Raw genomic sequence first — 14,836 nt, 5'->3', positions numbered from 1 at the left:
TTCATCTATTCCTTCCCTCAAGTTCCCCTAACAGCAGGCTTACGAATGTGCACAGTTCAAAGTACATTCTCTTATAAACTCAACTGTAAATGCTTAACTCCCCAAGACATAAATCTAAACATTTCCATTAAAAAAAATAATTAAATAGAAAAGTCATCCATTACACTTGTATTAAGCTTAGGGTGTTAATTTGCATTTTATAATTGCTACACTTATAAGAAATTCACTAAAATCCAAGGGTATTTAAGATGCCAAAATTAGGGCTATATAAACCATAAATCAGCTTAAAACAAGTAACAAAAAACATTGTCAAACAATGATCCCACTGCAGCTAGCATACTGTCCCTAGCACCCACTGGTGATTTGTTCCCTGTCACCTAACATGTCCAGTTTGTCGCCACTTAGCATTTGTTCCAAATGTCCATGAGGATAATCACTGCCACTAGAGGATTCTCGAAGGTGAACGCTGCCACTCGGAATATATGCAGCTTCCTCCTGCTCACTTCTCTGGGGAAAAGTGGGAACATCCAGTGTTTACTAGTATATGATGTTTCCATGCTGTGCCTTAGTTTCACTGTTTGCATCCACAAATCTTTACTAACATATAACTGGAAGTGTAGCACAGTAGCATGGCCCTGGCTTCGATTCCCAGCAGCACACACAAGAAGTGAATCTTGTACATACTAAAACCACTTATATTCAAATATCTGATTTGAAGGGGTAAACTACCTCCCAACCAGTTGGTCAGGTGGGTCCCTGAAGCTCCCAAAGCAATACAGGCTGTCTGCCGCTGCTGTTGGTCACCCACTAGAACTAGACAGCACAACCCTAGTGCTGAAGAGACCACATGGTGTGATCACAGGACAAAAACAAACAAACAAACAAAAAGGCTGGAACTGAGCAGGAAGTCTACAACTGTCACCAATGGTCTTAAGAAGCTACGGACCCTACTGACTAGCCAAGCCAGACTCGTCCACTGGTGCATTAGTGGAAAGTTTGTGGTAACCACTCACTTTCTGACTGGAGCTGAGGCCGGCTGCTCAGGAGGGAAAACATACCTGGCCCTGTGAATACGGTCAACAGCCCATGGTTAAGGACGCCATAGGCCCTAATGGGAAAGCTACTGCGTTGTTTGCTAACTGATGTGAACAATCCTGTTTAAACGCACAGACCAGTGCTGGCTCCAGCCTTCACTGGGGAGGCTCATTTTTGCAGTTGATTACTTCAGAGACTCCTAACTGGTCCAAGTGCTGAGAAGATTGTTGAAAACTAAACCGTAAATGGGGTAGCTGTATCTCCCTCCCTCCAAGGCCTGGGGCCATCAAGGAGGAAAGGCTGGAGAAATCGGGCACCAGAGGAAGGCGTGAGTGGGACAGAAGGCTTCCTTCCCAGGACTGCACTTCCTTCCCAGGCACATGGCCACTGACCTCTCAAGCCTGCTCAACTTTCTGCCACAGGGAGGGGAGGGGCCATGCCCACCTCTCTGAGGATACAAATGCAATGAGTGGATGCTGGGGGAGGGCGACTCTTCCTCCTCAGCCACTGGTAAGGTGCCCATGGTCCTGTACACAGTCCGTACCCATGCTCTTATAAGCAGCACTTAGTGAACTCAGAAGGTCACAAGGAAGAAAGGGGGAGGGGAGAAGAGGAGAGGGAGAGGAGGGACAGACAGACAAGAGATAACAATGAAGGGGAACCCCCAAGAAGAAAAAGGGAGCAGCAGGAGTTGGGGGAGAGGACAAAAAGGATTATAAGGGCATGCCAATATAATCAAAGTACATGAAAAATGTATGAAAATGTCCTAATAAAACCCATTGCTAGGTATAATTAATATATGCTAATAAAAAATTTTAAAACACAAATATCTGATTGTGTTTTTCTTTTTCTTTTTTTTTCTTCGTTTTCTGGGACAGGGTTTCTCTGTGTAGTTTTGGTGCCTGTCCTGGAACTCACTCTGTAGACCAGGCTGGCCCCGAACGCACAGAGATCCGCCTGACTCTGCCTCCCGAGTGCTGGGATTAAAGGCGTGCGCCGTTGGCTGTATTTCTTATTCTTAAAGGTAAAATTACCAGTTCATCAGTAACAGTAACAGTAACACACACACACACACACACACACACACACACACACGTTGCCTTTGTGCTGTGAGCTCACCAACACCCCATGCTGGACCCCACTAATGCTGTTAATGCATAACACTTCATAGGCTATGCTCTGACTCTATGAGCTCCAGCAGTACCAGTGTTCCAGCTTCTAAGAAAAACTGTATTCCGTAATTCAGCTATAGTCTACAGAGCAAACGAAAGCTTTTCTCTTAAGGGAGTGTTTAAGGAAAAGGTTATCTATCAGGTTGGTAACAGTGATATAATATTCATGACAATCTAGAAGCGGGTAAAAAGCCACTGTGCCGGTTTAAGTGTTGACATATGCGGAGAGTCAGAGGCAGTCACAACACTGGTGCCGCTACATTGAGAAGCTGGGCAAGAAAAACACCCTCTGGAGATGCCAGGAGACTCCGGCATCTTTGCATGAAACATGAGGCTTTTGTAGATAAAGTGTTTATTCTCCTTTGTAAGAACAGACAGTAAGAAAAGGCTCTGTGGCCGGGCGGTGGTGGCGCACGCCTTTAATCCCAGCACTCGGGAGGCAGAGCCAGGCGGATCTCTGTGAGTTCGAGGCCAGCCTGGGCTACCAAGTGAGTTCCAGGAAAGGCGCAAAACTACACAGAGAAACCCTGCCTCGAAAAAAAAAAAAAAAAAAGAAAAGAAAAAGAAAAGGCTCTGTGGTACTCAGCCAGGTGCCACCATCACTGGACAAAGAACAGCCTTTCCAGCAAGTGGCAGGGAACAACTGACATCCAAAAGCCAAAGGATGAGTTTGGCCCTTACCTCACACCGTACATCAAAATGAACTAAAAGTAAATCTTGAAGCTAATGCAAGCGCTAGAGAGAACTATGAAATTTTTAAGGGAAAACATAAGGGTAAAACCTCCTCACCTTAGATTTGGCCATGAATTTTTTTTAGATATGACACCAAAACACCAACAACTAAAATCGATGTGGTGGTACACCTGTAATCACACCACCTGTGAGGTGGAGGTAAGGGGATCATGAGAACCAAGCCAGCCTTGGCTACAAATAAAGTTGAAAATATGTCAGAGACTATATAACAGTTGAAAATAATAAAAACTGAACTTTACCAAGATAAGAAGCTGATGTGCGCACGCACGAATGCATGTGTGTGTCTGAGTGTGTGTGCTGAGGACCAAACCCAGAGCTCACAGACTAAATAAAGCAAGGGCTCCGGCAAGCAGAGCCCCACTGCATTTCTATGCTTGAAGCTCAAAGGACATTCAGAAAATCAAAATGGGACAAAATGTTTCCAAGACAAATAACTGATAAAGAACTCATATCTAGAATATACTTTAAATCTCTTAGAGCTACCTCAGTTTTTAAAACAGCTAAACAGCCCAATCTCAAAACAAACAGAGTGTGTGAACAGATACTTCTCTAAAGACACACAATGGCTAATATGTACACAAAACCATCCCCAACACCAGGCGACTACAAATCAAAACCACAAGTCTCAAGACGGCCATAGTGGTGCAGGCCTGGAATCCCCAGCACTCCAGAGCCTGAAGCAGAAGGATTAATAGCTAAGATGGCTAGACTCAAAACCAGACAGTAGGAAGCATTGCCACCACATGGGGAAATATGCATCCCCCAGCAGCCATGGTGGAAAACGGTTTCACAGTTCCTCTGACGAGGAGTTGCCATATGACCTGAGGACATGCCCAAGTGGTCTAAAAAGAAGCATTCAAATGAAAGTCTGTACGAGTACAGCAGCATTATTCAGAACAGCCAAAATGGGAGGAAAACAGCCCAAGTGTCCAACAGCTGATGAGCTGACATTATCGGGGGAGCAGGGCGAGGGCCAGCTATGGCGTGCACCAGGCCCTTGTGCATGCTACGCAGGAGCTCTCCCACGGAGCTCCACCAGCTCCGAAGTCTCCATTCTTAAACAGACCCAGCGCCAAGTGCCACGGAGGTGACTCTGACCTGTTCCCTGGGCAGCTGTGACACAGGAAAGGGAACAGCACTTTGACCCCAGCACTGATGCGAAGTCAGAAACAGCAGAGAGAGCGCCCACCTCCATGGGACAAGGACAATAAGTGAAAGTGGTAAGTGCATTTGTTCCAAGGTCAAACCCACCCCTTCCTGCTTTACAGTCCACACTCACCACTACAGCTCCCCTGGTAACTTAAAGACATAAACTTTGGATCTGCATTATTCCAATATAATATTAAAAATTACATATAAATACAGCTTTTATTCACCATAGTTTTGAAAAAAGAGTCACGCTGCATTTACTGTTGGTCAATTTTCACTGAAATAAACAGATGCCGGGGGGAGGGATGTTTAAAACACACACAAAAAGGACACAAGCTTTTGGAGACACTGGCTTCTCCAACATCCTTGTAGTTCAGGAGCAGCTAGACTGCATATCAGGAAGTCTAAAGAGTCCTCAGAAGCCCCAGAGAGATGGCTTCTACTGGAGGGCTTCCCTTGGCCAAGTACCCTGATAAGCTCAGTCATGTGAGGCCAACGTCACTCAGCAGAGGCCTTGATTAAGCAACTGTATCATGAACAACTATTGAGGCCAGCTCCTTCATCAGGAGCTGTGCTCAGAGCATCGCAGTCTCCAAGAACATGAAGCCTCTTCTCCTGCTTACATGACCAGTGTCAACCCCAATATCTACTGGGGTACAACATCAGAGAATGTGCGAGCTCACAAAATGCTATAGTTATAGACATGGAGCATCTACAGAGTCTCAAAGTGCAGACGGCTCAGACACAGAAATCTCTCCCTTAGCATCTCTACAGACCATCCAGCCTCTCCCGGAATAATCCCATCGAGTGTTGGAGGACCTACTTCTACAAAAAGCATTGCCAGGCTGTGCTCACTGATTAAATAATCTCTGTGTTGGGACAAAGTCCACCTTGATGCAGAAAGCCAATAAGCCTTGGATTCTTTATCTAAAGCAACAAATAATAAGTTTGTTCACTTAAGCAAGCAAGAGACGTCAAGTACCTGATTGCTGCTTGCTTCCCTTAGCCTGCGGTCGGTCGATTAAATGCTCACAGAGTGCTTTTTGGGCTGCCTTTGACTTGCTTCTAGACTCAGGTCCTCCCTGGCTGCTCTCACTGGACACACATTTCACCATGTTCAAACCACTCCGACCATGTACTTGGCTAATGAAAACAGTAACTAAGTGATTACCCCAAGCAAAAGATTGTAGGGTTATTAATTGTTTAGAATTGTCCCTCATCTCATTAACCCAATACATGGATTTTAACAACTGTATCAAAGTGGTGGTTTGTCACAATAAGGAACAATGAGGGGCTGGGACAAGATCTCAGTGGTACAGCACTGGTCAAAGGGATGCCCTGACTTCAGATGCCCAGAATCCGTGGAAGGCCAGGGACAGCGCACGGATCTGTAATCCCAGCGCTTCTATAGCAGGACTGGGGTGGACGCAGGGGAACCCCTGGACACTGATGTGCACAGCAGTGAACAACATGCAATTGTCTCCAAGGAGGTGGAGAGCAAGGACCCACACTGAAGGTTGTCCTCTGACCTCCACACAATGATGTAGCACATCTTGTCCACCCATATTCACACAGACATCATTTGCACACACTCACAAACATACAAAGAACAGAACCACTAAATGTATTGAATATGCATCCCGTGCTACAAAATATTAACCATATTTAAGCATGTTTAATAATAGCAAATAATACTATTTAATAATAATATTGGCTGAAGAACAATTTCGCGTTTTGTCCCCAATCATCACCTCAAGCATGACTGTTGTTAAAGCCATGAGCCTGTTCTGGTTTGCTTTCCTGCTGCTGCAACAGAACAGCCTGGCCAAAACCACTCAGGGAGGAAAGTGTGGAAGTGTAACTTACATGGCACAGCCCATCATCAAGGGAAACCAGGGTAGGAACTCCAGCAGGAACCCGAAGACAGGAACTGATGAAGCCGAGACCGCAGGAAAACACTCCTCACGGACTGACCTCTTCCTCTGGGAGCCTCAAGCACCTTACACAACCCAGCACCACCCGCTCAGGGTGGGGGCTGCCCACAGGGGGCTGGGATCGCCTGCACCAATTGGCAATTAGAAAATGTCCCAAAGATCTGCTCCCAGGCCAATCAGACTGAGGCAACTCCTCAGTTGAGGTTCTCTTTGAAGGCATGTTAAACTGACAACTGGCACTAACTGGCAGATCCCTAAGTAAAACTGTGCCTGAATACTGGTTTTAAAGGCACAGCAGCTGCTCAGTGGACCCCAGTGAGTGTCCACTGGCCTGGAAATGCCCAACTGGACTGAAGCATTTCTAAGCAGGGCTGATCCTGAACCCCTGACACTAATGAGCATCCAAGCACAGGTTTGTCTCAAGCCAATTAGAGATGTTTTCAAGGCATGGTTTGGACTTGAATAATGCTAATGAAAATCATTAAGAGCTGAACCAGCGACTGGAAGGAGGAGTTCCTTCAAGATGAGACAGGCTCCTGGCCTCCAGTGTTCACCAGGGGAAAGACCTCTTGAGAAGGTGCACTGAAAACCAGAACAAAGTGGAGCTCAGTCTGAAGCAAGGAACCCGCTCCTCCTCCTCTGCACAGGGATGCTACCAGGTACCAACTGCTGAATGCCGCCCACTCCTCCTCCATTTTAATGGCAGTCTACCTCAAGCCTTCACCACTGCCTCACCATTTTATGCCTGGCACAGCTTTTCAGTTCACAGGTCTCTGTCAGGACAGGCAGCCATTCTTGTGAAGAAATGGAGTCCGATCCCCAATTCACCTCTTTTTTAAAATCTAGGATGACTTGTGGCTTATTTTGACCAACGGGAGGAGTGGCATATGACCCCCAAGACCCTTAAAGCTTTGGCTCTCGCTCTCCTTCGACCCTGCTGCCCTTGAGTTTGCAAAGTGCAGGCTGCGCCCAGCAAAGATACCACACGGGGAAAAAACACCCCAACACCTGCCTGCACCGGCAGCTCCAGGTAACAGGCAGTGAACCGAAGACACCCTAAACCATGCGTTCAAGCTGTCAGATAACTGAAGACGCATTAAAAAAAAAAAAAAAAAGCCAGCACCTCTAGCGCAAACATCAGGACCATCAGCAAGCAACTGTGTTTGGACATTGTTCATACCAAATGGATCACTGAGGCAGTGGTAAATAATGCTGCATTTTAATGGGCAGCGCCTAACTCAAATACAATCAATAGCTAAATACGTGCTTTTTAAAATGCTAACGGAGGACAATAGAGCGTGGATGCAGGCAGTTGACAAGGATGAATCACTGTGTCCCTAAGTAAGACTGAAAGATAAGGGTTTCAAAACGTAACTATTACAGAAAAAAACACTGGAGCATTTTCCTAATGCTATCCAGTCTCTAGACTCTGAATTGTAACTGCGTGGAGGAGAGAGATCAACTCCCTGTAGACGGCACTGTAAAAATAGACAGGACAGATGACACTGTCCACGTTACAAACTGAGCACGAGCGGCCCTGGAATCTGAATGTTTCTATCTCCCCACACACCCACCCAAGATAAATAAGTTACAGCCTAAAGCCGAGGTGATACCACCACAAGGAAGAGCCCTTCAGAGGTGGCTAAGTCACAGAGCTGCAGCCTCCCCATCTGAATTAATGCCCTTATACGAGAGGACCCAGGGAGGTGTCTTCCCATGTGAGACTCTCTGATGTGCAGTCTATAGAATTATTGATTCAGATGCAACACTGTGTTTGTTAATGCCTCCTCTTGGACTTCCCAGCTTCTGGAACCGTGAGCAATAACCCCTTGTTTATAAACAATCCAGTGTGATACATTTCATCATGGCTGTCTGAATACTGATTAGCAACCTTGAATTATGGGAAACAGTGACAAAATTCTTTTCCAGGGGTCTTTCTAAAAACCCCAGGTGGGCTGCAAAGTCATGACTTTCCAGTCTTTCTCACCCAAGAGAAGGATGGCAGCTGCGGGCTACCCCACCAGGTTCAAGCAAATTCTTAAGATGCCACTAAAATCACGCTAAGTAGGAAGTTAGACAGGCGAGATACTACTTTGCAGGCTGCTTTTAAAAGATTACAGAGTCAGAGAACAGGACATAACTCTGCAAGGGAGTGCTTGCTCAACATATGCTCAAGGCCTTGGGCCCATCCTCTGAACTGCAACAAAAGAAAAAAACCAGAAGAGATGTAGCGCTGAGAGATTCTGCAGGCATTATAAATCACACTGCATCTGAACTATGTATTTTCTTCTACACATACATACCCATAATAAAATTTAATTTATAAATTAGGTACTGTAAGACATCGACAACTAATAAAATAGATCATAACACATGCTATAAAACTTACAAACTATTTCTGGGAACTAGAGAGATGGCTCAGTAGATAAATAAAGTGCTTGCTAACCTGAATTCAGATCCTGACCACTCCCATAAACAACCAGGCATGATGCCACACTGGAGAGGCAGAGACAGGAAGCCCCCTGGGGCTCGTGGCCAGCTAGTCTAGCCAATTATCAGTTCCAGGGTCAGTGAGAGACCACGTCTCCAAACATAAGACAACTCAGCCTGCAAATGTACTTACCACACGAACCTGAGCACCTGAGTTGGATCCCTGTAACCCACACAAACATGAATGGAGAAAGCCAAAGTTGTCCTCTGACCACCACACATACACCATCACGTGTGTGCACATGCATACATTCATGGTAGTCATAAATAATAATTTTTAAATAAGATAGAGAAAGACACTGGTGGAAAAACACTAATATCAGATAACTTTGGCCTAGAGTCTAGAGTCTAGCAGGTGAACAAGGACAAAGCACTTGGTACTAGTAATGAACTAAACACTAGCACCTTATTAAAGCCACCACACATTGACACTGTCTACATGCTTCCATATAGTCCTATGAGTGCCCCTACGGAGCTATGATGAAACGCCATGACCTAAGAAACAACTTGGGGAGGGAAGGGTTTATTTCAACTTACACCTCCAGGTTACAGTCCATCACTGAGGGAAGTCAGGACAGGAACTCAAGCAGGGCAGGAACCTAGAGAGGCAGGAGCTGATGCAGAGGTCATGAGGGGAGCTGCTCACTGGCTTGCTCAGCCTGCTTTCTGACAGAACTCAGGATCACCAGCCCAGGGATGGCCACCCACAATGGTCTGGGCTCTCTCCCACCAATCACTAATTAAGAAAATGTTCTAGAGCAGTGGTTCTCAACCTTCCTAATGTTTCGACGCTTTAATACCGTTCCTCATGTTGTGGAGACCCCAACCATAAAATTATTTTTGTTTCTACTTCATAACTGTAATTTTGTTACTGTTATGGATCGTAATATACATATATGACATGCAGGATATCGGATATGTGACCCCAAGGGGGTCGTGACCCACATGTTGAGAACCACTGCTCCATAGGCTTGCCTACAGCCCAGTCTTCTGAAGACATTTTCTGTTGGGGTTCCCTCCTCTCAGATGACTCTAGCCGGTGTCGAGCAGACATAAAATCAGCCAGCACAAGATATTTGCTCCTATTTTAGAGACTAGTAAGCTGAGGCTGAAAGAAACTGAGTGACTTCCTTGGCCCCTCAACTGGTGAGTGATAAACGAGGATCAAAACAAGGCCTTTTGTAAGCCCACACTCAGACCTCACTTCTGCTACCACGCCATAGAGCCCTCAAGTCTAAGCCCCACATAAGAAACACAGAGCGGAGCTGACGCAAAGGTGCTTGCTGCGCAAACCCAGGGCCTGAGTTTGATCCCCAGGAATCCACAGGAAGTGGAAGAAGAAAGCTGACTCCACAGATGTGCCCTCTGACCGCCGCTCGCACACTGCAACGCTGGCATCCCACTCCCATACACACAATAATCATCAGACGCTAGTGCTGTGGGATGGTCTGTATGTCAAGTGTGTTGCTGATTGGTCAATAAATAAAACACTGATTGGCCAGTGGCCAGGCAGGAAGTATAGGCGGGACAAGGAGGAGAATAAAGCTGGGAAGTGGAAGGCTGAGTCAGAGAGACATTGCCAGCCGCCACGATGACAAACAGCATGTGAAGATGCCGGTAAGCCACGAGCCATGTGGCAAGGTATAGATTTATAGAAATGGATTAATTTAAGCTGTAAGAACAGTTAGCAAGAAGCCTGCCATGGCCATACAGTTTGTAAGCAATATAAGTGTCTGTGTTTACTTGGTTGGGTCTGAGCGGCTGTGGGACTGGCAGGTGAGAGAGATTTGTCCTGACTGTGGGCCAGGCAGGAAAACTCTAGCTACACGCTAGCGATGACGGACTAGGAATCTGGACACACACAGTCTGACAGCAATCTACACGAGGGAGCAGTCAACCCGCCCCCTCTGCTTTTTCTGCCAAAGATGAGATCTGACGGATTATATCTGAGGACGGATACTTCCAAGCTCTGAATTATGATTCTCCTTGTGTTCTGAAGATGAATTCATTTAAATGTTATTTCCGTGATTTATCTAATTCAATTACATTAAGATACAAAAACATACGAGAAGGCCTACCGATATCTGGCCCCCTATTAACATCCCCCTCCTATGAACAACTGGCACTCTGTCCAGCATTTAATTGTTGGTGTTTAGGTCAGCTGCGGGGTCTATTCTGGCCTCTACCTGTTATTAACGCCGCCTCCTACTTCACAGGCATGCCTGCCCTCGGCATCCAACCAAGGCCCACGAAATTAGAGGTCTGCTTCAGGTCTGCTGGATAAATGAAAACTCAACAGAGTAAGGGACATTTAGCAACTGTTCAAAATCTACACGTTGAGTATGTAGAAAATATTTTTCCTTTATTTTACTTTTGGGGGCAGGGCCTCCCAGTTTTAGCCATGCTGGCCTCAAACTTGTATTAATCCTCTTGCCTCTACTTCTTGGGTGCTGGGATTCAGGCATTAAAGCCACATTTTAACAACTCCTAAGCGGAGTTTGAGAAATTTCCCCAAATTAGTATTTTGTTTTGGATTCCATAGAGTTTTGATTACTTCAACTTTCTTATGCACACTAAAGGACACCGAAATTTCATAACACCATTCACTAGGCCTACCATAACCACTGGAATAAAGCGGGTACTCAAAAAAGACATATGAACTGAATTCAGCGAAGAATTTTACCACAGTCAAGAGAATCGAGTAAACCACTGTGCTTCTATCATTGAAGGCAATTCTATTCTGAAATGATTTTTCATGACATGGCTCAAATGAAGAAGTTCACAAAAGTGTCCTGACACAACAATGCAGGGAAAGAAACCCTGAGAAACATCATCCATGAGGTGTGATGAGAACGGCCTGTGAATCCAATGGTCACGAGTTCAAGGCCACTTTTTGCTGCAAGAGTTTCAAAAGCCAAACACACACAAACCAACACCAAGCAGAAGATAACTAAGGACTGTGGGTAACAAATGTCAAAAACAAGATTTAAAAAGAAAAGTGACCATAAGGAAACAGTAAGAATTCTGGGAACTTTGTAAATAAGAGTATGAAAAAAAAAAACTATTTCAAAAGTTGCTTCCACATAAATGAAGCCAAAGCAGCAGATATAAGGGTTACTTTGAGACACAGGAGGGTGGCTAGCAAAAATGTAACAAACGATAGTCAGGGACACTGACAGTGGTGTGCAGCCCCCCTCCAAATGAAGAAACACGGCAAAACAGAAGTCAACAACCTTCCTTAGACGTAAATCACCCCCTTTAAAGCATTTTATGGACTTGAATCATTGTCCTGAATACATCCACTTACAGAAAACATTAATCATTTTCTACCATGATTAATAGTTGAAAACTATTTTTTGTTTAGAATTATCACAGCAACCTTACGCCTGGCAGAAGAGGAAGGAATCACGGCAACATTACATGTCACAAAACAGCAGTCTGTGATAAGCAGCCAGGATCTCGCCCTAACAAGAGACTAATATGAAAGGAACCGTGAAATGGGTGACCAGATGTAAAATCGACAGCCACGTGGGCAGATGCGTAATAAACAGTATCAATGAACTATCAGAGCTAGGAGAGGCAAATGGGTTCTTAATGTTTCACCTTTAAATGTTTTTAAATGACATTCATTTGGCAAATTATGAAATGTTTCTTTGGGATATCCATAATTTAAAAACAGCCCAATTTTCCACTACACAGAAGTGAGTCCAACACTAAATTAAAACAAAACTTCAGGTAGGGGTCGGGGTAGGGGATCACGGAACTTCCTTTCAAATGCAACCTGAGTGGTTTATCCAATCACAGCATTTGGGAGGCAGAGGCAGAAGGGTAGAAAGTTCAAGTCCAGCTACACTACATAGGGAGACCCTGCCTCAAAACAATGAAAAACAAATACCGGAGCAAATGAACGAGAGGAGGGGTCTGAAAAGGTACGGTCACCTGGACGATGACAAGTTTTCTCTGCAGTTTGCAAAATGAATCCAGCTGTCAAGTATAAGCCGGATCACTTCATTAAAATAACCCTTCATGAAGTCATGAGGTTAAACCATCATCAGAACAGGGGTGCTTTTTCCTCCAGTAATGCCGGTAAGCCACAAAAGGACTAAAAAGAGGGAAACCCAACAGGCCAGAAGCCGCACTCTGGGTGGCCACAAATTAGTTCCTATTTCACATTTGTGACTGCCAATTAAAGTTTGCACCGCATACGGTCAGGAAGATTAAGAAACGACTAACCACGCTAACAGTTGGAAGAAATTGCCTTGCTGTGCCTCACAGTCATTAAGAGACCCAAAGTACTTTTCAAGGCAGAGTTCGGTCGCGGCATTAATTTGAGAGCAGATGACCAAGATCCAAACGGCCTGCCTGGCCATTTCTGTGCCTAGCCCGTCGGAGGCCGGGGATCATGTCTACTCCAAGAGGGAAAGCAACTCACGTGAGGAACGGAATCCTCAAACAGCCGGGGTGACGCACTCCCAGCTTGGAAAATGGCCCAGGGTCCACCTCGCTAACAGCAGCGAGGTGGGGAGATGCCCGCGTACACTATTGTTTCCAGATGTTTATTTATTTTTAACTTCTGTTTGATGCCAGCTCCCCTAAGCTGGGCCCGGTGGGGAAGGGGGCCTCTGGCAGCGCCACTGGTGGCTCCGGGCGCAACCGAATTTCGATCATTAAAACACCCCCTTTATCTTTTGATCGCAGCGTCCCTGTCCCCGCGCCTCTCACCCGTACACCTCTGCCATCAGCGCACGCAGCACCGGTGCCAGGTCCCCATGACAACCCCGGCCCCGGCGCCCCGGCCTCCGGGCCCCCGCCCCGCGGCCCGCCGTGCCGGCCGGCCGGAGTAGTGGCGGCCACACCTGCCCGGCTCCGCTCCGGGCCGGACTCCCAGTCCCCGCGGGTCCGGGGCCCGGCGCGACCCTCTCCAGGTTGGTGGCGGAGCCGGTGACGCTGCGACCCGAGCGAGACCCTCCGGGCAGGGCCTCCGCGGCCACCGCGATGCCGCCCAGCGCGGACTAGGGCCGCGGCCCGGCGCTCACCTTGAACGGATTGTTGAGATCTGGATCCGCAAACGGGTTGCTGTCAAAATCCGACATCGCCCCGGCACTGCGCGTCACCCACCCGAGCCCGGCGCCGAGACACAGACGAGGCGAGGCCGCCGCCCCCCTGCGCGCTCACGTCGCCGCCGCCGCCGCCGCCGCCGCGCCGCGCAGATCCGGGTGCAGCTCGCGGGCCACCTCGCCGGCCTTGCCACTGAGCATGCCCGGTGCGGCGGCGGCCCGCGGCGCCCAGCCATCCGGCCGTCCCTTCCCGCCTGGATCTGCGCTCCGGGCTCTGCCTCCGACCGAAGGGCGAGCGCAGGCGGAGGGCAGGTTCCAGGCCCGCGGTCCCCGGGACCCACCTAGCGCGGCTTGGGGAAGGGGAGGTGTTGGGTGGAGGGAGGATGGTGCGCGCGGGTCGCACGTGGCAACGGGGGGAGGCAACACCTGGAGAGCAAGTTGCAGAGGTGGAGAAACATCCGCTCCAGGTGCCAAAGAGTACAGCCCCCCAAGAGCGGAGAGGGGGGGGTCCTAAAGCAATTTAAAACACCCTGGCCCCCACCTGGGAAGCCCAGCCAGTCCCTCCAGTCCTGGGTTACTGCGAAGTCACGGAGAGCGGCTTCGCGCTGAGGATCCGGACTTGCTCCAAGAAAAGGCAAGATTCAGAGCCGGGCCCAGCCCCTGCCTCCATCCTCCCTCCCTACTCATAATCGCTGGGGGCGTGGGGAGGCGGAGCAGGTGGCGGAGTCAAGCGATCAAGGCCCTCAAGTTAATAATAGTGGAAGGGAAATTGTTGACTTTTATTTTCAGGCATTTGGATTGCAGAATACACACCTCTTGGCTTTTGCCTGTTTTCTTCCCAGTGCCGGGAATGACTTATCGAAAACGGTTCTTGTAAATGACTGACACATTCTATCCGTCATTGCTCTTTGCGCCACCCCGGAACTTGTTGAGAAGGCATGGCTTTCCCAACTCTAACCTTCCTTCCATTCTTAATGGAACGGCGCTTGGATGAAGCTATGAAAACCCAGATTTTTTTTTTTAAGTGGGGGCCTAAGAACTGGGAGAACCTAGATTTAATTATCCGTAGCTTTTTGAGGGCCTTGCACTATGCAAAGTCACCTCGGCAATAATAACTTTTCTTCGATGTGAAAGCACACGCGCGCGTGCGCGCACATACACACACTCACACTCACACCTTGCTGTAATCTGGTAGAATCCAGGTTGGGATGACAAAGCAGCTGCTTCCACCCAGCCAACAACTAAC

General features: G+C 47.4%; 1 protein-coding gene across 2 annotated transcripts in view; it reads right to left on the bottom strand.

Moving 5' to 3' along the window:
- Positions 1 to 13,726, bottom strand: part of Scamp1 (secretory carrier membrane protein 1) — a 95,261-nt gene extending 81,535 nt beyond the window's left edge. Inside the window, exon 1 of one of the 2 annotated variants that reach the window (XM_059276355.1) lies at positions 13,570 to 13,726. In XM_059276355.1, the coding sequence (XP_059132338.1) occupies positions 13,570 to 13,626 (57 nt within the window). In that variant the 5' untranslated portion in view covers positions 13,627 to 13,726. Of the gene's footprint in view, positions 1 to 12,965; positions 13,152 to 13,569 lie in introns of those variants that run through there. The other variant, XM_059276358.1, reaches the window with a different exon arrangement.
- Positions 13,727 to 14,836: the final 1,110 nt, after the last annotated feature.

This window comes from Peromyscus eremicus, chromosome 11 (assembly GCF_949786415.1).
Source record: "Peromyscus eremicus chromosome 11, PerEre_H2_v1, whole genome shotgun sequence".
Classification (NCBI taxonomy): domain Eukaryota; kingdom Metazoa; phylum Chordata; class Mammalia; order Rodentia; family Cricetidae; genus Peromyscus; species Peromyscus eremicus.
Note: the sequence above shows the minus strand (reverse complement) of the source record. Positions and strands in the feature narration are given on the sequence as shown.